Below are 24,252 nucleotides of genomic sequence, written 5' to 3'. Positions count from 1 at the left end.
TATAGCCAGAAGGCTCGCCAGCGCGTTGCCGGCCCTTTAAGAATTTGTACGCTGTTCATGAAGGACTTTAAAGTCGTTTTTCTATTAGGTTTTGTAATTTTCTCTTCGTGTATGTCATCTTTGCTTATAAATGCTTGTCACATTGAAAATTATTGTGATTCTTTTACCAATGTATCAGTGTACCGAGCGTTGGAAAGCTTTAATCAATAAAAAAGGACCCTAAGACGAATTGGTTCGGACATACTTTAGCAGCAACGAACCAAGTTTAAATTTATTTTTTTTCTTAGAGAACTCGCTATGGTTCTTTATATTTTCAAGGATTATATTACCAAGGATTCGATCCCGTTGCGTATTGAGACAACAGAGGAGCATAATACATTAAACATTTTTCTTGTTCATTTTTTTTGTTCTTATGTCAAATTCCAAAACATTATTGGCGATGTATTTCAGCATTAGCAACTATGTGTCGTTTTTTAATCTTGCTTCCATTTGTTTTAAATATTCTATTAATCTCACACATTTATTTATTAATTCATGCTATTTCCGGAGAGCTTATGGATAGTTAAAACTTATTCTGATATTTTTATCAATGTCAGAATTCACAAAGATGGTATATCTACTTATTGATGCTGAGAAATGCAAACTTCCATATTTCATACGACCATCAAATAGCTTGCAAAAGTTGTCTTTGGTTTTGCTCATCTGTACTCCGCCGTGGGGAAGATTTAAGAAAATGGAACGTTAGAATAACATATGAAATTACATGCAGAAAAATAAGTGAAAATTAGTGACCGAAAATAAGACTTGGCTTAAAAGTCTCGTTACTAAGCCATTAAAAAACCTGTACTCTGCTCATTAATGTTTGTTTTCTCGAACAGTATTCTATTTAAAACAAATATGGTTATTAATAAAAGGGTTTTTGGGTTTTACAAACAACAATCATCAACAAAATGATCTTTATTTTCAAAAACTCGCTAAACACAACAACATTCTAGAAGCTAGATGACATTAGTGTTCTTATTAAATAAGGTAAATACTTTTATACATAATAACATAATTTATCTATCTACATATCCTTATATACAAGTAAAATTATGATAAACATTAGCAAAATGGCGCGCAAAATAAAGTGCCTAGGTTAGACAAAGTGCATTTAACAAAATTATCATAAAATCATATATACAACGACAATAAAATTAGATAATAAGTATGAGAGTAGATTATAATTTTATACATAGACTAAAATCGGTCTATACAATTATGCCGACAAAAGTTGAATTAGTTTAAGAAAAGTTTCACATCGACGTTTCGACTAAATCGAATGTTTTTTTAAATGTATACTCAAAGACTACATATTAGTATATATTACATATGCTATAAGTGACTAAAACTCACAAAATATACAACTACGTCAGTGCAAGGATCCTTATATAAGGTCAAAGTGCAAAGCGAGTACTCAGACTACTGCTTATAATAATTATTCACAAAGAATAAATAAATAACAATATTTCAGATTTACATTCATCTGAAATTGACCGACGGCAATCTCTCTCACAAAGATTGGTGGCATTTCAATTGGTCAAGGACTTCTGGTCATGTTTGGGCTGGGCGGGTTCTGGTAGACTCCAGAGAACCTAATGAAGGTAATAAAAGCAGTCGATAGGAGCGCGCTTCGATAGTTTGTTTATTAACAGCATAGCATTCATGGTACGGGAAAATATAGTAGCGAATTGTGACTTTCCTACTGACTGCTTTTTACAGAAATCACTGAATAATATGAATTGTAATGGATGGGATTTGTCACTAGATTTTATAAAATAGGAAGTTATGATACTTTTAATTTAATTTTTTTTTTGTTATATATGGTGTTCTGTTTTGTTTCGTCAATATAACGCAAACATTCTAATAGTAGATATCGTCTTCAGTAATTTAATAATCATTCTTAGTCAATAGTCATTAATTAAATGTAAAATGAAATATGCACACCCCTTATCTGTTCCCTCTGAATCTACTGAATCTACAAATTCAATTTAACATATTATTTCATTATATTTGATCATGAAATTGATTAATTGACTGTATCAATATTATCGGTTTTTGCTAATACAACATTACTTGTTACCAACAAAAGCTTACTAGTACATATTTACACGATTTCCCGACCTGCATATTATTTAAAATATATTACAAGGTGCTTCAATACTTGACTGAAAATCTACTTCTAAGGGCTCCTATAAAAGATCAAATTTATATCTGTTAGCGCAGATTCTAGAATTGAAAAGTATTTCAAAAGGTCACTTTGTCGGATCGTTTCATTATTATAGTGAATTTTATACATGAACTTGTTTTGAAATAACATCAATTGCGATAAAAGAATTAGATTTAACTTTAATTTCTCGATTATAACGTTCAGACGACTTGGACAGTTGCAAACGCGCTGAATGTAACTTTCTTTGGTGGCTCAGCACTGCACGTCCGAACAACGGATCGCTTTGCTCCATCATGACTTTTTAATACTGGCTTTAAATTAGCTACGTCACTGTGCGATTGCGCCTTAAACCTTCCAATGGTGTTGCCATTACCGAAATCTCTCAATTTATTAGTCAGTCCAGTTATCTTGTTGGAAATGTTTGAGTAGTTCTTCTTTTCACTCTGCTTTTTTGGCTCGCTTAGTTTCTTTGGCATCTCCAGGTTTTGTAAAGAGGTGTACATCCTATGATCTATCAGGTTTCTTTTGTCTGTGCTGGCTCTAGGTAGTCTCGGAGGTCGGGGGAGGAAATTGTTCGGTCGGAATTGGAGGGGTGTTAGTTTGGATGTGTCGTTTAGGCGGTAATATTGAGGGACCGGTTCTACTCGCTGTGGTTTCCTGAGGGTTAGCGCCATTGCAGTTTTGGTGGGGCGGGCGAGGCTGTCAAACGCTGTCGTTGAGAACTGGGACCGGCTGCTTCTCCATTCCTCGCAATCGGAGTCGTAGCCCGTGTTCACTGGAAATTTTAAAATATAAATATTAGGAAATGTGAAACAATACATCGTATTAAGCAAAACGCCTGAATCTTTTTACGAGTTCATTTATTAATTTAATTAATTAAATATTGTCAGGCGCCGATAATGTAAATGAAGTTTAAGAAAATAATTATGTAATTTGTTATGTAATAAATGACAACGAAATTACATACAATCATCGCTTATCGGCATAGGTGCTGCCTAATATTATCATTACATAATAGCATACATGCATTTAGTGATTTTCATATAGAATAAAGAGACTGATTTTTTATGTTATACTTTTTTTTTTTAAATTCATGTGATAGGAGGCAAACGGGCAGGAGGCTCACCTGATGTTGTGCCAGAAGGCTCGCAAGTGCGTTGCCGGCCTTTCAAGAATTAGTACGTTTTATTCTTGAAGGCCCCTAAGTCGAATTGGTTGTGTACTTTGTTGACATTTTGTAAATTGATGGCTTTATTCTGCACGCATATAGACTTCCGTTCATTGAATATATTAGTAGGCAAATGCGATGACCGTGTATTGCAAGGATGTTTTACGTTTAAACAATAAGGGGAAAACTTTATTAATAGATTTGTCCTTATCGATAACCTTATGTCACGAGATACTCGAGAAGAATGCTATCGTTTTTATTAACACTAAAATAATCGCTCTTGTCGTTAGCAAAATTCCGTATTCTCCCATTCCGGAGTTAATTCCAAATACAACTTTCTTTTTTAATGGCTCTGGCACGGTTTGTGCATCAGCCAGCGTCAAGTATGAGATTTTTATCATTCGTGCTTTTTGCCTTAGAAATTCGATCATGTCCTCCATGTACGGTTTAGGCACTCGCCCGGTACCGCACAACCCTCCCAAAGGCCGAGAACAAATTTAAATTAAATTAAAACTTGCCCTCGAACCGGGAATCGAACCTGGTACCCCTCACCTAGCTGCCACTTAATAAGACCGCTAGGTATGAGGCCCCTACAACTTTTCTTTGTGTACCTTCCTGCGCAGAAAATGGTTTTCGTCATATAAAACCTACAAAACCGTGACCCTATAGTCGTATTTTTAATTAGACGAAGTCAACTGACGTTTACGGTTTGTCAGTTTTTAATGAAATAAAAATAGTGTTGTGACAAAGTGAATGATTGAAAAAACTCCTGAGTTAATGATCGGTGATGGCACTAGTCACCACGCCGCGCTTTGTAATAAGCCGTCAAAAAACTGATTGTAGTTACATACTACTAGTACCTAACTTATATCAGAGCACTTTTATACAATTTTTAAATAGAAATAATATTATTTTATAGTTTGAAATGATTAACTATTCACACTCATTGTTCATTCATCTGATTGAACAAGAATTGAACGTATCACTATTACTTTAAATATGTCAACATTATTTTACAAAGTGACATTAGCTTTGTCTAATTAAAAATACGACTATAGTGTCATGTACCTAACTTATTATTTATGTTTACATATTTTTAAAACAGGGTACCATATATAATACACCTAAATAGTACAACTTATAATGAAATTCTAAACCTTTCAATCAACAACGAAAAATCGTTTTTTGACTACAAAAGGTTATCAAACATCTGACCCACTCAACAATCACGAACAAACATTTTAGTAATAAATTGATGACACGTATTACTCAACGAATTTATGAAATAGCAAGGTGAGCCTTTAGGGGTTTAACACGATGGTATACAAGGATTTGAAAGTGATTTTTTAAAAGAGTACCGAGAGTTTTTTACGCCGGCTTTTTCTCTCAGCCTACGCCCTCTTCTTTGCCGATGAGTAGGGATGTCTACCGATTCAAATTTAATGACGTGGAATAAGTGATACGTGTATCTTATATTCCATACTAAACATATTTTATGTAATTTTATTTTTATTTAAGGTTAAATAGGAGAGTTTCGTGGGGAATATAGAAAGTGATGGCTTGGAAGTCTGGGGCGTATATCGCCAGTGTTATTTAAAAACAAACACAACATTTGTTCTACAGGATTGGATGTATAGAAATAAAATTTTAAAGAAAATGATGAGGCGCATTACAGCTACATAAGATAGCAAAACCGCGCGCATGCGCTGTATTGCATTTATCGCGCCAGCAAACTGAACCATACATAAAAAATGTATAAGTTTTTTCTATGCCAATAACTTGGAGTAGTTCTAACACTGAAATGGCATTAATGATGCTCTCGGGTCCCTCTGGCATTCTGGTGTACCAACACCATCAGATTAACAAGTACCGTACTACACCAATGAAATTGGCATATCTTTTTCTAATAATTCTGTGCCTACTAAGCTAACATAGTGATTGTTAAGTCGGGAATAGAATCTCTAAATTATTATAAGTCACATGTGGTTTTAAGTGTAACTTATTTGAAAAAAACCAGTCTTATTTTAATCAAATCTTCACAGCGCAAACACAATTTAATAGGGATGTATGAGTATTGGAAAACTATTTATTAACAGATTTGATTTAACAAATAATCCCTTATATTTTGTTATCAGTGGCGCTACCTTTACAGATTTTAATTAATTAACTATGTGTTAATTTTTGAGCCTCAGATTTGTGAATCTGTTTCATTATCATTTGTCAATCTAATAGGCAAGTCGGCAGCCTCCTGTGCCATCGATTATACTATAGTACGATATTTTTGTTTTTTTATACCCTTACGAGCTGACCCGGCTAACTTCGTTCCGCCTGACAGTCCAATAATATCGTGTTAACTTTAGTTAAACTTAATTTAGAATTTCATTAAAGTAATAACATTACACTTTTTTTACAAATACAGAAATCTTTTATTGCTTACCACATGCTGTTTGCATTCGTAAAATTAATTTATTGTTATTCGATAACTTATCCGATATTTTATTAATTATTCTGCTATTCGGAGCGGAGAGAATCCATCAAAAAAGAGAACTAACATCGGTTCAGCCGATCTTGAGTTATAAGTGGTATAACTAACACGACTTTGTTTTATATATTTAAATATAAAAACAAAAATATAGCTCTTGAGAGCAATTTAAGGTAAAGCACCTGTTTCCGTCAACGTTATTCATACAAGGAAGGTAACTTAACCTCATGAAAGAAAATGAGCAGTTCCTAGGTCGTGGTTCATCGCTCATTTAGTCGTGTGATACTATTCAAGCGTAACATATAAGATTCTCGCGCTACTCAATTTGCTACTCTTCCTGTAATCTAATACACAGTACAGACTTATGTAACGAAATACTTTTACATTTGCAAGAAGTTTGCCAAAAATATTATAAGGAAACTTATTAAATGTTGATTTGTTATTGGAAATCCCGCTAATTTTCGCTGCATTAAACTAATATATAAAATTCTCGTGTTATGTAATAGATAAATGCGAAATGACTCGACCGATTTTCGTGAAATTTTGTGTGCATGTCTATATATATTTCATCCCTCTAAATTTTAACGGATTAAGGGACAATTTTTTTTGTAATTAAACGGCTTTTCGGCACCGAAAAGACTCGACCGATTTTCGTGAAACTTTGTGTGCATATTTATATATATTTCATCCCCCTAAATTTTAAGGGATTAAGGGACAACATTTTTTGTAATTAAACTCCTTTTCGGCACCGAAATGACTCGACCGATTTTCGTGATATTTTGTGTGTTTTATATATATTTCATTCCCCTAAAATTTAAAGGATTAAGGGACAATTTTTTTTGTTTTTATTTTTATACAGCATTCAAAAATACATACAACCCTTAATTTTCACCCCTCTACGATCAACCTCTATTTTATATTATAGTAGATAGTTATTTTTATTGAACTAAAAAAATGGTTCCTAGAAATAATATACATGGCAAAACAACATTTGCCGGGTCAGCTATAATATTATAAATGCTTTAATTGCAACAAAATTTATAAAATAAATAACAAGCCCGCACAATCAGCCATGTCAAATCAGCATGTTGTGTAAAATTAAAAACATTATATTTCAAAAATACCAGCCTCGCTGGTTTAAATAAATAAAATACAAATATGTGTTTAACTTTAACAATTAATAAGTTTTAGGTTAATATAACTATGCCTCTATTTGCATCTGTTTCTTCGATTCTATTTCATAGACAAGTTGGTAGACGATTTTTGGATTTAAGACATGCTGGTTTCCTTATGATGTTTTCCCAGGGATGGACTATGCTGAAGCCACTAAGCCAACACTGCTTTTTTTTATAATTGATAAAACTTTTTTATAGTATGAGTGCGAAATCACATTACTTTGTAAACTTAATTAAGTTCTAATTCGTCAATATTGATAATAAACAATTGCAAATAATCTTATAAGTTTAAAGTGAAAATAAATCATTTAAATTTACATTTGCTGGCACGATGTCGTATGTTTTAAAACAGATGTAATAACAACAGTACACGTTTGTAACGTTTATTACAGACAATTTTTAAGGTAATTTCTAAGTCAGAGAACCGACTCGATTGATTAGGCTATTGACAGACACATTTATACTAATACTAGCTGACCTGGCAAACGTCGTTTTGCCATGTATATCATTTATAATAAAAAATAGTGCTATATAATAAAAGAAATATAATTTAGGGGTGGACTACCCTTAACATTTAGGGGGATGAAAAATAGATGTTCTCCGATTCTCAGACACACCCAATATGCACACAAAATTTCATGAGAATCGGTCAAGCCGTTTCGGAGGAGTTTAACTACAAACACCGCGACACGAGAATGTTATATATAAGATATGATTAATTTTCAGTTGCTAATCACACGAGCATGAAGATAGTTTAGTAAATAATTATATTATCAAGTGCTAAGGATTTTGCAAAAGCAAACGCCAGGTAAGATGTCATAAAATTAATAGTCTTTTGTTAAATGCGTATCTGTGTCAACATACACAGACTGTCAACTGTCAATGGGGAAATTTTATGTCCTACAAAATATCTGCATGCTAAACTTTGAAACCACATTTGGTGTATATTGTATTGAACTTCGGAATAATCCAAAATGTATCGTTATTTACCGCAGCAAATGTGTAAAACACAACATCATAAAATCTATCCCTAAAAATATATCGTCACACATAACTTTGTATGTCAAAAAAACATTATTTTTTTATTCTTAGACTCTTATGTCATTTAACTGTTATAATCATGATGTATAATTCATTTTTACCATCTAGAACTATGGACAAAAACACCTAATAATATTTTAACGAACATTGACGAAATAAAACATTGTTTTCGTTTCCTATTATGTTTGATTTACTGGAAATACTAGTTTATCATTATACAGCGACGATATTAGAGAGAAAGAAAAGGATGTGTAGGGACTGCGTCCAATTTTACCGTTTCTTTATGTAATCTCAAACGTAGTTAGATACGAAATAATTGCAAGTTGCGCTGCCATTAGCTGAACAATGTTTGAATTTAAATACACATTTATCAGTAATTTATTTTCAAATGCGCTTTCAGAGAAAAAATATTGACTCGTAACATTTGCAATTAGTATTTTACAACTTGTGAATAGGTTCGATATAGGTTCGAAATTAATTCGTGATTTGTTTTTCACCTCTGATTGTTAGGACACGAACGCATGGACAATTCTCTCACATCAAAGGAACATCTAAATGTAACTATTAGATCAAACGCCAAATATGGTAAATGCATCTTAAAAATTTCGTTGACAGTCGTATGCTTCTTAGAATGCCTAATGGGACCTATGAGGGCCCTAAGAGAACTGGAGTGAGCTAAATAAATATTTTTATATCAGGGCCATATTTAAACATAATTATGCGGAATAAAAACAAATCTTTGAACTGGTTCTATTAGCAATTAATGTGTTTGCTGACAAATTAATCGTACAAACATTCGTTTTTTTGGTCAAGGATATTCAATGGTAATTAAAAAATATTGGTTCTACAATTTAGTTGTAAAATATTGATATAATATTATGACTAGATTTACCACCGTAGCTGAGACGAATACTTGAGGTATTATATACAAAAATAATATTTAAAAGTACCCCAATATAATATATAAGCTCCTCCGAAAGGGCGAGTTATATGATATTTTTGTGAATCGGTGTTTGACAAAAGATCCGTTTTTCTTTGAATCTATCAAAATGCGAGTACCTTGAAAATGGACGCCTATCGACTTTATATTAGTTCTGTTCTTAAAGGTGAAAATACCTAACGTTACCAACTCAACTCAACAACGTAACTTCGTGTATTAAAATTTAACAATTACTTACTTAACATCCAACTGCAGGCTAAAAATTATTTAAAAAAAGAGTGCGTGTACTTATGTACGCGCGTAAGAAGTTATACTTCTTTGGCATGGGTGCTAAATTTTTAAGTTTATTTATTTATAGGTATTAGTTAAAATAAGAAGAAGTAAGAAGTTATACTTCTTTGGCATTATTAAAAATAGTTTTTGATTGCATGCAAATAATTAATTACAATTAAATAATCAAAGACTGGAAAAGGAGTCATTATAGTCAATAAAGTTCAGTTTACATTTGAAAAATTAAATAAATAAATATTTATTATTATTCTCGTACATTAAGTTTAAAATAAATTATATTATTATTCGAATGTTGTTTTTAAATTATGTCCAATGCCGTAGCATCTTCCGTGGGCAAGTTCATTCTGTTAATTTTGTGTCACGGTGCGCGCGCATCGTAAAATTTCACTCTAATAAATTTTTCATAACGCGCCTAAAGAAGTATAACTTCAAAAATTAATTACACTTTTTACATTATCAGTAACTAACCGGGTATATAGTAGCTGAATCGTTTCTAAATATATAATTATTAATATACCATTAGAGTACGGACGTCTGAGTAAGGATTTCAGCTGTCAGTGGTACCGAATTTCTATAGAACAACATTATGTCACGTCTCAATGTATGTCGTAGAGATTCGCAATCCGAGCGGCAATTCAAATATTATGATTTTATAACAAGCTTGTTAGCCTGACATACGCAATAGGCTTCTTTCCCAATACATGATTGTGTTCTCCGAAAGGGCTTGGTAATAAGGAGTGACGAATATTACTGTTCCACCCGCTTTAAATTCTCAATTAGGTCGAACGATCCAACCGCATAAATCAATGGATTTTAAGTAAATGAAGTTATACTTCTTTTGGCGCGTTAGGGAAAGTAAATGAGTAAATTTTTACGATGCGCGCGCACACCGTCACAAAAATCCGACACCCTGAATAACAGTCATAATTTTAAAATAAAAAATTGAAGTTGAAATATTTTTTGTGATATTTAAATAAACTTTATTTAACTAGATAATGCCTTATAATAAAACTTTCAATGTATTAAATACCTTTTTTCTATTGTTAGTGTATTTTTTTTCTAGAAACGTAGAATAATGCGAAAGATAAAATATTTAAAAATATTTTTATCTTGTTACGCCAAAGAAGTATAACTTCTAACGCGTGTACATAAGTACACATATATGTTTTTAATGCAATAATATATTCTTTATGAGCGAAATAAAACATTGGGAGAAAACGCTCATGTTAGAACCAAAAATCTTAAGACTCTCTATCAAATAAAATTATAATTGAAAACTGCAATTAGCAATTTGCACTATGCTGTTATATATTATATATCTTATATCGTATTGGCTTAGTACTGTAAGGATTGTGTACGTATCTTTGTGAATAAAGGCTGCGTGCGACTCTCATCCCTGAGATCGTAGGTTCGATCCTCGGCTGTGAACCGATGGACTTTCGGTCTATGTGCGCATTTAACATTCGCTCGAACGGTGAAGGAAAACATCGTGGGGAAACCGGCTTGCCTTAGATCCAAAAAATCGACGGCATCTGTCAGGCACAGAAGGCCTACTTGCCTATTAGATTGACAAATGATCATGAAACTGATACTATATTGGTTTTCTAAACTAATTATTTATTTCAAATCCTGACCCATAGATATTGTCGCTGTTACATTATTAATGTATATTTGATATTTTGTCAAATCAACTTGTAAATTTACAAATTTCTACAAGAACCATAACGATGTTGACAAATTGCAAATTGATTTGTAAAGATGCATGGACTAAGTGAATGACCGGAGTTGCGCAAGAGTTTACGGTCAGCAAAGGCCTTGGGTACAAATCGCTTTACATTCGCGGCCCTGTACGCCTGCTCATCCTTAACTATACAACTATCGTTTAGTATAGGATCCTATTGAACGATATTTTCATTAATATCAGAAATGTTTGTACCGCTTAGATTAGTTTTATCTTTAGACCGCTTTAGGTCGAATCAGCACGCCGTTGAGGTCCCGGTAGAATGCGACAGCGACCCCGGAGTCTCTTTAACGCGGCTTTGTAGGAACTACTCGAGGTGGTTTTAGTGGGTATAGCTCACCCAGTCTCTGAATAGCAGAGATTTTGGTGTGGGTCACAACTGCAACTTTTGAGGGAAATGCGCAAATGCTTTTCCAACTCAGATATCAAAAAAAGGTAAAGAAAAGAAAAGGTGCTGATAGCGTTTTTGATGAAATGCGGGAAGCGAATTATGTATGATACAAAGGTCAATAAAATAGTACTATAATATATAGGTACCATAAAACATAGACCATTATGCAATTGTATAAGAGCAATACGGAAACATGAGCCAGCATTACGTACTAAATTAATCAAGATGAGAAATTTATGATACTTATAAAACGTTTTTGTAAGAAACCTATTGCTCATTTACATTACATATACATGACAGTGTTTATTTTTAATTTATTTACTTTTTTTATTATAATTATTTACTTTTAGAAGTGTAAGGAGGTTTGTAATGGGTGCACCTCTTTACAAATGTATAAAACAAAAAATTTGCAAATTTGAAATGTAAGCCAAAAAATTCTTTGATTCCAGAATTTTGGACCAGAACCCTATATATTATAAGTTAATTATTAATTACCATTTCAATATATGCTTACCTTTATTTGTAGACCACAGATTACTTGTCGGACTGCCTCGTTTTGATTTATCCCTAAATATAAGAATATCAGGAATTTTATTCTGTTTAAAATCTTTAGGAACAACATCTGGTGATCTGTCTACGTTCACTCTAACAAATTCGCCTTTTAATACCTTCGGCGTTTCTTTCGTTAGTATTGGAGGTGATGGAGCCTTAGCTTTCTTATTAAATAACTTTTTCTTTTGAGGTTTTGCTGGAATTTCTATATCAGTGTATATTATACTATCTATTTCACCAGCGTCAACATCGTTTCTTATACCAATTAAACTTAAGGGTTGGTCATATTTTGAATTGAAACCTTTTTGTTGAACTGATATATGGGTGACCCCATCATGCTCTATCTGTTTCACATCATATTCAAGCTTTTTATCAAAAAATACATAGTCCTCCATGCTGTTTTTTCGATTTTTAAGATTCTTTTTCGAAAAGAGGCTATCACTGCTTGTGTAATTTGTAGTAAGCCTATTCCGCATTTTAAAGTATTTATATGTGAAGTATATTCTTTTGAAGTCCTGCTCATTTTCAAATTTGAGCGCTATAGCTTCTTTATTTATATTTTTATTTACGTAGAAGACTAGAGTGTTTTCGCAATTCGGAAAATTTTCAATATTGACGCATGTAATAATGTCATCAATGGCGATATTCTCATATTTATTCGTTTTGAAATTGTAATCTTTGATAAGTTTTTGTTTATCATCTTCAATTGCCTCTTCTCTAGTTCGTAATTGTAATTGGTCTTTCTCGTTGAACCCAACGATTGTGTTGTAATCATCATGTGTTGTCTGTTTGTTTATGTTAACAACATCTAACTCTTGTTTCGCATTATGCAATTTCTGCCTTGCGACGATTGCTGCCCAACCTCCACATCGATTCGATTTCTTGACGGTCATTGTCGATCTGAAAAAGAAAAGCTTTATTAATATCTAATCTCTCATCTCATCTTAACTAAAAATCTTCAGTAATTAGATATTGTGTGTTTTGTATAATTGTATATGCGATTGGTTTTAAAGTAATATTACAAGTTAGGCACAATAGCATGATTAAAAATAAATTCGGCGATTAAAAAGAGTGGCGGAGAGTTTATTGCCAGATCTTCTCTTCCGTTCTACGCCCTTGATTTGAGAACTGGCAGTAAATGTAAAATTTGAATCATTTCATACATATTTTATTTTTGACGTTCGACTGTACATTTTGTTTACCTATATGAATAAATGATTTTTGAATTTTGACTTATTTGGACTCGATTTAAAAAATGCCACAGATTAAAAGCATTTGCCAAGATATACCAAATATAGGTCACGTTTAACTGGTTAAATGTCTGATAAATTTTGATATTTTAATAAAAAAGTGAAAACGTTATTAATCGGTACCAAATTTAAGACGGTTGTCCAATCGATTCGATCAAAATAAATCAAACTTTCAAACAATAAAGCTTTAGATCAGTAAAGCAATACTCAAATTACTTATGGTCAGTTAACAATTAAGCATTCTCTATTACAACATCCGAAAATCGTATGGGAAAATCCATGACCATAACGTTAACATATTAGATGTTACACGACCGCGCAAAAGTATAAATACCTAAACATTAGATTTCGAACTCAACTTCTAGCTGCCTGGTATTTGCCGTGAAGAAGGAAACAGCGCTGGAACTCTGTAACTTCCAATAGCGATAGTGATGCCCACTTTCTCAGCAATAAAAATATTGAAACTATATCCAAAATTGGGATTGCTATAGCTATTGGGAATTACAGAGTACTAGCACAAGCATTTGACGTGATTTGAGTGACCAGGAATCGGAATAAAGGCCGATTTACATTATCTTAGTGTTTAGGAGAGTGCTTTAATACAACTTGAAAGGCAAGTTCTTTAGTGCTTTAGTGCGTTGCGAGTGAACGTTTACATTTCTTCCAGTAGAGTATCATTACAGCGCCACAATGAACGCGCAACAACGTCGGCAAATACGCTCTATTCTAAGCAAAATACTAACTGTAGTTATGGAACAAATAGAAGACGAGATTTTATTCGAAATAAATAAACTAAATATAAATAATAAACAAAATAGCTTCTTTTAAGGCAGTGTATGCCGAATGCCTAGCCTGTTTGTTTTTGTATAAATTGTTTTTAACGTTCCACAAACATTCGTGAACAACATATTCAGACACAAATTTGATAGTTGTATCTTCCGACCATTTAGCCATCTTTAAAAATCAAAAATCACGCACGCGTTTCACGGCACTTATGCACTCTCCTAAAGATTTTACTAAATTACGTGTTTACACACAACGAGGGAAGATCTCGGGGGGATGCGCAGGCGCGGGAGGGGTATCACTTGAAACAAAAATAAAAAGCGATTCTATTTTGATTCAACTTGAAAGTCAAGTAGAACCGTACTAAAGCAAGTAGCGTTTACATGTTTCAACTAAAGTACTATCCTAAAGCACTCTCCTAAACACTAAGATAATGTAAATCGGCCTTAACATGTAGTGACTTAGATACAAAATCTACGAACAGATTTCGTTTCTTGCCTATAAAGAAAGATCTATGGAACATGTTAAGTTAATTGTTATTAATAAAGGTTTGTGTCTAATAGTATTACTATAATAAATACTCGATAGCTGTTAATTTCTCAATCAGAATCTCGTAAAACGAGCAATTAAGGTAATTTTATAGACAAAACATGGACGCTGCTGGTGCACTTTCACTTACTTTCAAATGTCGTGTGTTTATTTGGGTGAATGTTTATCTTAATTTAAAATGTTGACATTGGACCGAATTTAAAATGTAAATATCGATCGGGTCTTTTAGCGATATAATGTAAATTGCAGCAAGATTTGAAATTTGTGTTTGATTTATGTTAAGTCGCAGTAAAAGTATTTTTCTTTTTATGTACCTACGTATTCATGCTCGTTCACAAGTGTATTGACTTTAAATTATATTTTGATGGGAAATGTTATTGGGAATAAAACTATAGGAGAAAAGGTTCACCTGTTATTCAATTCATAGATGCATGACACATCTGAAAATCGTGGAGGATAGAAAAGGATAGTAAGACGGAATAAAATGCTAAATTTAAATGGCATTGTACGGGCGGTTATATTTTCAAATTCAATTGAAAAGATACAGAGAAATCAGGATTAAAGTTTCAAATAAGAATGTTGTTTTATCAAATAGATCAACTTTGCAAATTGGAGAAAACGATCTATATTTCTAGTTGATCATGAATATATTCATATATGTATTTGTGAACATTGAGCAGTGTTTATCTAGTGGCTTCGGCGTGCGACTCTCATCCCTGATTCTTGACGTGCCTGATACCTCTGACGTTCTGGAATGCGTTGATGTGGCTTCCCAAAGAATAGAGATCCTCGAGCAGTGAGGTCGCTCTGTGAAGCCTGCGAAGGTTCCTAGGAAACTTCTGAGCTTCTGGAAGAAGCTAGGCTGGCTTAATTAGCCAGGACTTAACGCCCAACGGACCAAATGGGCGTCTAAATGACGGAACTGAGTTCACACTACATTCATATAATGTAAACGAAAATATTAATTATTACATTTTGTTACTTATTAATACTATAAAGTAGTACGTCGTTTTTTATACTAGGGTTGCCTGGAGGAAATCAAGTAACCTGTTTATATACTATATTCATGTTTAAGGTATCTAAGAGTAAACTAACTGTCAGTAAATTGTCACTTGTGTTAGAGATGAAACGTGTGAAATGTGTCATGAAATTACAAAATTAATAACGTAATTTATTAGCTAATGTCACTGGGTAAAGTTACCACATAAAATGCGTTATGGTGTTGTAACGTATTATTACTATATATGTGATTACATAAACAGAAATATGCGTCTTATATATTTATTAGAAGCCGCCCCAACAAGGCGACACCAAAAAACAGGATAGAAGTTATAAATTTGGCAACCAATGTGTGTCCTCGATGATAGGTGCGGTGCGGACGTCGCGGCGTGCACATAACGCTTATAACCACGGCTTACAATCACTAACAGCCGCTTTACTCGATCTATAATCTAAAATTATTTTCAATCTAAATTTGCGAAAATCTGAATTGATAAATGTTAGAACTCAATCACTTTAAGTCTACATAGACAAACATTATTATAGGTACAAAACAAAAGACCTCAAATTACAAAATGTAGGGAAAAAACCAACAAACCAATAGAAGAAACAAAAAGAAACCATTAAGTGCCTACTGCCTATATCTAATCCGCTGTTTTGAGGTCATTTTTTTCTGATTAACAAAAATTTCTGGTGTTTTTATTGTATTTATATTTTAATTGTATTTTTTATGACATTTATATTACCTAAGACTTCATATATACGTATATATATATTTAGATAAAAGAGTTTGTAACATATACCGGAGATATAGTATTATGTATGATAACTTAAATAAATAAATAAACACAATGTCCTTCCTGTAATTGGATGGGCGGTCCACGAAAATATCGAGATTGTTCGGGCCCTGGAGCTGATTGTACAGTCTAGCCATTCTGTTTTTGTTAGTGGAGATAAAAATTTATCCACTCGCTTGTAATGTCTCAAACCTCTAGGAACATAAAAAATGCTTATAATGTTAAAATAAATAGGTTTTTTTCTAAGCAGTGTTTACTTTTCCGATACTCAGCCGTCCATACGAAACCCGACACCGATGGATATATTGCAATTAACACATATGCGAGGAAATGTCACTAGTCTAACTTATTTGCAAAGGAAAACAATACATGAAAGGCACAGAAATGTATCTGTCCCGTACCTCGTCAGGGTTTTATGGGACTTGTTTTATATAACAAGGGGCAAACGGATAGCAGGCTCATCTGATGTTAAGTGATACCGCCGCCCTTGGACACTCACTTTTAGAGTAGGCTCGCAAGTGCGTTGCCGGCCTTTTGAGAGCACTTTATCCGGGATTTAATATTTAAAAAAATTGTGTATGCTATGCTGCGATGCTGATACGTTGAACCACCAAAATCTTTTATTTTATACTATTACTGATATTATTACAATTGTAAATTAAAATATCAAAGCTATTTGTAAAACTATGTCACCAGCACTTCTATATATAGTCTATAAAAACTTGTGATTAAGAGAAAGCAAATAAAGAATCGTTTATCACAATAGTCTGTGAACGTGCAATAAAAACTCCTTCTTGTTTGTGTAAGCTAATAATAGAATTAGCTAAGTCATAGACTAGAGCGATTCCTATTCTAGATAGAATACAACATTATTTAAAAAATCTATTACAAGATCGATTGGTATTTCTTATCTGATTATTGGGTAATAATTGTTGTTAATTTTTGGCGTAGATATGTTGTACATATACAAATCTATAATCTAGGATTTTTATTTTTCATGTAACAGGAGGCAAATGGGCAGGAGGTGATACACACATTGCTAGAAAGCTCGCAAGTGCGTTGCAGGCCTTTAGGAGTCTTTATTCTTATTGAGTATTTATCAAGTTTAAGTCTGTAGCAATGTATAATTTATGTGTGTTAGCAGGTAAGTAGTGATGCCTATCGCGAATCAATTGTTTTGCCGAAAATTGTAGAACTCCCTAACACCGAATGCCACATTTAGTTTTAATTTATCGCCTCAGCGTTTAAATCGTACACCGGATATTGCAATGACATTATAACTAGATCACTTCCTTATATTAGAAACAATATATGACAAGCATCATATATTGTATGCAGATTTGTCAAAACTTGAAATCTACAGTCGACTGTAGAATAGTTTATAAATTTTTGTATTTACTAGCAGCGGTCCATAGATATTTTTAAAACTAATGAAAGAATGCTTATCCTTCGCCAAACTGGCACCCTTTTGGACCCTGAATACTTCGCATTGCCATCAGCCTCCGCTCAGGAGTACCCAAATGTACTCCACATAAGTGCGTACCCATTCCTAAAAGGCTGGCAAAGCACGAGTCCATGGGCATAGGTATTTCTAACACCAGGTGAGCATCCGGCCAGGTTGACCCCTGGTGTACCCCTTATGCAAACGAAGTCAGATGCAAAAGTTACAAAAGAGATTAATTGAATGCACTAGAAACGGAAACGTTGTCTGGGTCCCAACAAATTATCTTAAGAATATATTTTCTCATACATTGTCTCGGATTTTCACTGTCACAATGCGTTTTCACATAATTGTACATTTGTATAAACTATTTAAACACATCAAATAGAAAGCCTCTAATTGGTCAGTAATATAAAATATTATTTATCTTTTACGCTAATTCGATAAAAAGGCCGCATATAGCCCATACCATCTACCTCTTGCAAAGCATTTGATATGAGAGATAATATAAAGAAAAACAAATACAAGCAGTAAATTGGCCGTAATAAAAATACCGTCAATATTAAACTTTTAAATGAGCTTGTAAAAGGCTTATTTTATTTCTAAAAGCAGTTCTTAGTGGCATTTATAAGCCGGCAACGCACTTGCGAGCCTTCTGGCAATGTGAGTGTCCGTGAGCCATCAGGACTTAAGGTCCTTCGAAAAGGCTATTCTAAAAAGGCCGGTTCACGTGTAAGACCTGTGGCAGTATCCATGGGCGTAGATATATCTTGACATCAGGTGATCCTCCAGCCAGGTTGACTCTATATATTTGAAAAAAACATTGGCAAGCGAGTGGACGGGTTTCTTCTTTCTTAGGGTAAGATTTAGAAACAGGAAACTACTAGACTTTTAACACTCCGTCGTAATTGTATCTTCATTGAAGATCAGTCTTTATTTGAAGCAGCCCGATTTGAAGGCTTGACAATCAAAGTGCCTTATATGTAGGCAACAAATTCATGTATTCTCGCCTTTACTAGGTCAATGTTGATACGAAATTGTACATGTGGTTGGCCTCACAGAATTTCTTCCGACTTGACATATTCATGTTGTAGGAAAACTGCCAACTTAATTATAGCCGGAACAAGGCAATTTATTATAAACCGACTTCAAAAAACGGATGAAGGTCATCACCGATTCCGATTGTTATCTGGCTGCTTAACCGTTTCCTCAGCACCATCTGGATACATTTCTGAGAGGTTTGGGAAGACTGAGAGATGAATGTAAGTTATTTTTATTTTTTAAGTAGAAAAATTTATTTGAAATTAAATCAATCAATTTCTTGGTTCAATCATAGCTCCTCCATTCGTGGAGCGATTCGTAATAATCTCGTATTTCCAGAGATATATTTACAGTAAAAGAAATAAATGTTTCATTTCGTCAATGTTCGTTAAAATATTATTATGTACATATGTGCTTCCATAGTTTTGGATGGTAAAAAGGACTTATTTATGTTATTAACCAATCCCTTACTTCATAAGAGTATACCAGTTAAATGACATAAGAGTCTAAGAATAAAAAGTAAATGCTTTTTTGACATACGAGATTATCATTCTACAATGACGATATTATGGATGATAAGTGTAAAATGATTTAGCTTTAGTAAATACTGTAAAGGCCGATTCCATTTTTAAAGGAAGTTTAACATATCTGCGGATAACAAACGTTTTACTTATAAACGTTTAGTTGAATCCTGAGATTGGTAACTCAATCCATTGATTGAATTTTGCCATCCTTTCTTTAAAAATGGATTGAATTGTCGATCTAAGATTGCTAAAATTGGATTGAGATTGCATATTCATTTTGAGCGTTAATCTGTATAAGCCGGATTTAAAATCTAAATTTCTTACATTTACGTTTGTCTACACTCTTGTTTCTTTATTTAAATTTTGTAAGATTTAATTGGTTATTTCCTATTATATTGTTACACGTTTCTAGTAGTAGAGAAAGACAAACCCTTTGAAGCGAAGCTGTCAAATAATTATTCTATATAACTCGCTCGTACCTAACAAAACTTAACATTACTTGAAATAAATAAGACGAAGTTCACAACTATCTGTAACACACCTTGAAACCTATATAAGTTTATAAAAAGCTCCGTAAGGTCTTCAACCCTTTTAGAGCGTCTAGGTTATAAATTGTAATTATTAGAATCATTATTTAATCATGGCCGCATCAAAAGCGATTTTTACTGATGATTAATATCTCCGATTGTCCTCATATTCGCTGACGGTAAACGGTAGACGGTTTTTTGAACTGGCAGTAAATGTAAAATTAGAAGCATTAATATTTATTTCTTTAATGACGAATCACAAGTGTACATTGTGTTACCTACGTGAATAAATGATTTTTGAATTTGAATTTGAATTTGACGACATATTCCTATGGTCCTTTTGTAGGAACATGTCTAGTGGAGATGGACGGTACCTGGAGAGTAGCTGCGAAGTGGAGTAAAATATAATGAGAAACCAAAAATTGGAAAAAGGAAAAGAGGCGGACTGTAAAAGAGATGGGAAGATGATATAAAACTAGTTGCAGGCAAGGTTTGGTCAAGAATGGGGCGAGTAAGCAGAATGAAAGGGTCTGGAGGCTTCTGGCCATTAAAAAGAGTGGCGGAGAGTTTATTGTGAGTAATTCTCTTCCGTTCTACGCCCTTGATTTGAGAACTGGCAGTAAATGTAAAATTAGAAGCATTTTATATATATTCATTTTTTTAAATTCATAAATGAATTTGAATTTGTCGGGATCGGCAAACGGAACTTTGTTTTTTTTATGTATAAGGAAAATAAACTTGTCCGAATTAAAGGGTGTTTGTTTTTTTTTAACATCAAAATATCTCAAAATATGTATACCTTACACGTTTTTGTTAGTTTGTATGTGCGAGTTTTAATTGCATTTTATATTACATATAATTAAGTTCGTTAATAGGAGCTTACATCGCAATCTTGGCGTTCTATCTGCTTTCTCTCTGATACTCTTGAGAATATACACACGACGCACTTTGAATGTATATAGTGTTATGAATAACCGTTTAGCAATTAAAATTTTTAACGAGCTACATATTTTTTAAGTGAAACTTCTTTAGGCGTATGAAGGTAAATTTGTTACGGAACGTCACGAAAATGTGCAGCGTTTTTGTCGAAGAAAAGGGAGAGAGATTGAGACCGATTGAGAGAGAGAGAATTAGCGTATAGAAATTCTATTTTTAAAATTAAAATTTCGTAAAGAGAATTTCTGAAATATTAGTACTTTATGCAATGAGGGTTGCATCTTGTTATATATTTTTTTATTTTTGTATGTGGAATATAAAGTGAATTAATTTTTTTTTTCAAAAATAATATTTATGATAATACTCATAATATTTAATGCATTACACAAAAAACTTGGCATTACATCTCTTTGTCTTGTTTGACCTTCAGATTTCTGTTTCCTTAAGCATTTAGGCAAATACCACATACACGATTTTTGGTCTAAGACTTATCATGATTTTCCTATACCTGTTCTATATTAACGAGTATTATTCGACACATAGTAAAATCCACTTCTGCAGCTGGGAATTGTATTAATGGGGTTAAAACTTTAAAACTGACCTGAGTTGGTTGAGAAGAATGTTTTTTTTATAATTACACACATATTTAAACTTATTCGAATTTGTTATAATAATTTTAGAAAGGCTAAAGTGGGGCATGGCATATAGGTTGGGAAACACTGACATCCAGCCCTATTTCTTAACTGTTATGACTTATTACATTTCAATACCATTTCCTTAAAGGCCGACAACGCACTTGCGATCTGTAACTTCCAATAGCGATACCAATCGCGATTGTATGCAATTCCGATGTAGTTCTCTCAATATCCGTAGGATGTCGCAACCTTGGGATTGCGCAGTACACAAACTCAATTTAAAGTCGGGATTACAATCGCAGTTACGAACTAACAGATTACGACCATTGCAGATCCATTGGCAGCGGCTCCTTACAGACCCACCAGCTCGGTTGCTCATGCTACTAAATAAGAACTCCTAAAAAAATAATAAGTGCACGATTTTCTAACAGGCACCTGTACCAAAAGTCAAAATCATTTATTCATATAGGTAACACAATGTACACTTATGAACGTCAAAAAAGAAATATAAATTAAATGCTTCTAATTTTACATTTACTGCCAGTTCTCAAATCAAGGGCGAAGAACGGAAGAGAAGGACTGGCAATAAAATCTCCGCCACTTTTTTTAATCGCCAAGTTTGTAAGGCCACCATTACACCATGTTCCACAAGACATCTTCAATCAATCATCTTGTTATTAAAAACAAAAATTTCTCCTCTATCAGCAGGATTCTCTTCTACCATCAGCGACTTAGGAAATTTGATGTCACTGTACGATCGAAGATTTCTAGCCGGTGTTACATATACAAATTGTTAAATGGTCAAATACAGAACCTAGTACAAAACATAAACTTTGTCCTTTATTCATTCCCAAGGTCCATATCCAGCATAATTCTACAAATTCCATCTGCAAAAACGAATGGAGGAGTTCAGGCTCTCATTCGAATTCGCGAATGTAACACAACTTATCCCGAGCTTGATATATTCGGTGGTGGGTAGATCAATTTAAAGAAAAGCAAAAGATTACTGGTAAAAACTAAAATTTGATTTTATTATTTTTGTATAATTTATGTTCACCGTAATTGTTATTGATTTTAAAATAGATATATTGTATTTTACTGTAGATGTATTATTAAATGTTTAAAGATTTATAATACAATTTAAAGTATTATTAAAGAACAATAGAAATAGAAAAAAAAGAACAATAAATAACAAACCTTAAAATATAATAACTAAAATATATTATTAAAAGGAGTGCCTTTAGGCAAGGTTCCGAAGATACTGGCAGCGTTCCCCCTTTGAATAGCTAGACTAATTCTTATAGATGTATTAAAGATGATGTGGTGTACTTAAATTAATTTCTAACTTGTCCGAAATTTCTAAGAGGTTAAGTAACAAATGTAAATAATATTTTTGCGGAGAATACATAATGTTTAATTAGATTCGCTTTGATTTCATCTCGTGCATCTCAGATACATAGGGCTGTCAATTGTAACATTGAAATAAAAACTCGCACTCAAAACGACACTTATATTAAAGTGTAAGTATTGCCTCAAATAAAAACCGTTAATTAGTTTATTTAAAGTCCTAATCAAAAGTGTCATTATATGTTTTTATTCCTACAAAAAACATCATAAAAGAGTGTGACTTTGCATGACAATCTAGCCTATACAATAATTATGGCTAATCTGTAATGTTATGTTGACTTAAAACTAGTGAATAGCTTAAACTAAGGTAATGTTCATTAACAGTCTTAGTGTTTTATAATGTTTTGACACTGTTCGTGTGGCCGAGATACCGCATTTGCACTTATATTAACTACACTAGGTTTATTAATTCAAAAGGTTTAGTTCTCTTTAGGCATCTTATTCATGTTGTGTCAAGAAGTTCGATTGCCTCAGCATTCACATGGCCATGTAGCCTGTCATTATATCTAAAATTAAAATAAATATTACGATATTACAAACGTTATAACATTATACATTTAAAATAGAGTTTATAGTCAGTTCTTCTTGTCCGTTCTATGCCCATTAAATTTAGAACCATTATTTTTTAATGGCGTGTATAGTGTTGGCATAGTGGCTTCAGCGTGCGACTCTCATCCCTGAGGTCGTAGGTTCGACCCCCGGCTGTGCACCGATGATTTTTCCTTCTATTTGCGTATTTAAAATTCGCTCGAACGGTGAAGGAAACTTCGCCCGCGTGCGAGAGGCACAGGAGGCTGATTACCTACTTGCCTATTAGATTGACAAATGATCATGAAACAGATACACAAATCTGAGGCCCAGACCTAAAAAGGTTGTAGCGCCACTGATCTATTTATTTTCATTACGATACACAGTTTTTTCAAAGTCCTTCAAAAATAAACAAAAACAACATCAAACTGTAAAACTTGTATTAAAAAAGACATCTTTACCATGGCCGTAACCATGGTAACAAATATAACAGTATCTCTGAATCACCGAATTAATTAATGCTACCGATTAAATAACGTTGTGGCAACCTTACCGTCCAAGACTCTAATTGAATAATATTATCATAACATCATATTACTTTCCCGTCGTATAAAGTAAAAGTGGGGATAGTTATTACACTCATATGAATAATTATTTGTATATTCATGTTTAATTTTGTGATTGTATTTACTTTTATGAATATTATATTGTTTTATTTTGCTACAATAGAATGTTAATTATCCACCCGAAGATTTGCTTGCGTGCATTTCGTTCAACAATAGTTATAATTCAGTCAATTAACACACATTTTTGACAGTAAATCGTTACAAATACTAACAGTTTGT

General features: G+C 33.0%; 1 protein-coding gene across 2 annotated transcripts in view; it reads right to left on the bottom strand.

Annotated features, from left to right (window-relative positions):
• Positions 1–942: 942 nt before the first annotated feature.
• LOC125053946 overlaps positions 943–24,252 on the bottom strand; it is a 65,916-nt gene continuing 42,606 nt past the window's right edge. For both annotated transcript variants that reach the window (XM_047655581.1, XM_047655579.1), the window contains 2 exons: positions 11,953–12,890; positions 943–2,984 (listed from right to left, as the gene is read on the bottom strand). In XM_047655581.1, coding sequence (XP_047511537.1) covers positions 2,410–2,984; positions 11,953–12,883 — 1,506 coding nt within the window. In that variant the 5' untranslated portion in view covers positions 12,884–12,890 and the 3' untranslated portion in view covers positions 943–2,409. The remainder of the gene's footprint in view (positions 2,985–11,952; positions 12,891–24,252) is intronic.

Source organism: Pieris napi, chromosome 11 (assembly GCF_905475465.1).
Source record: "Pieris napi chromosome 11, ilPieNapi1.2, whole genome shotgun sequence".
Lineage (NCBI taxonomy): Eukaryota > Metazoa > Arthropoda > Insecta > Lepidoptera > Pieridae > Pieris > Pieris napi.
This window is presented reverse-complemented; position numbering and strand designations above follow the sequence as displayed.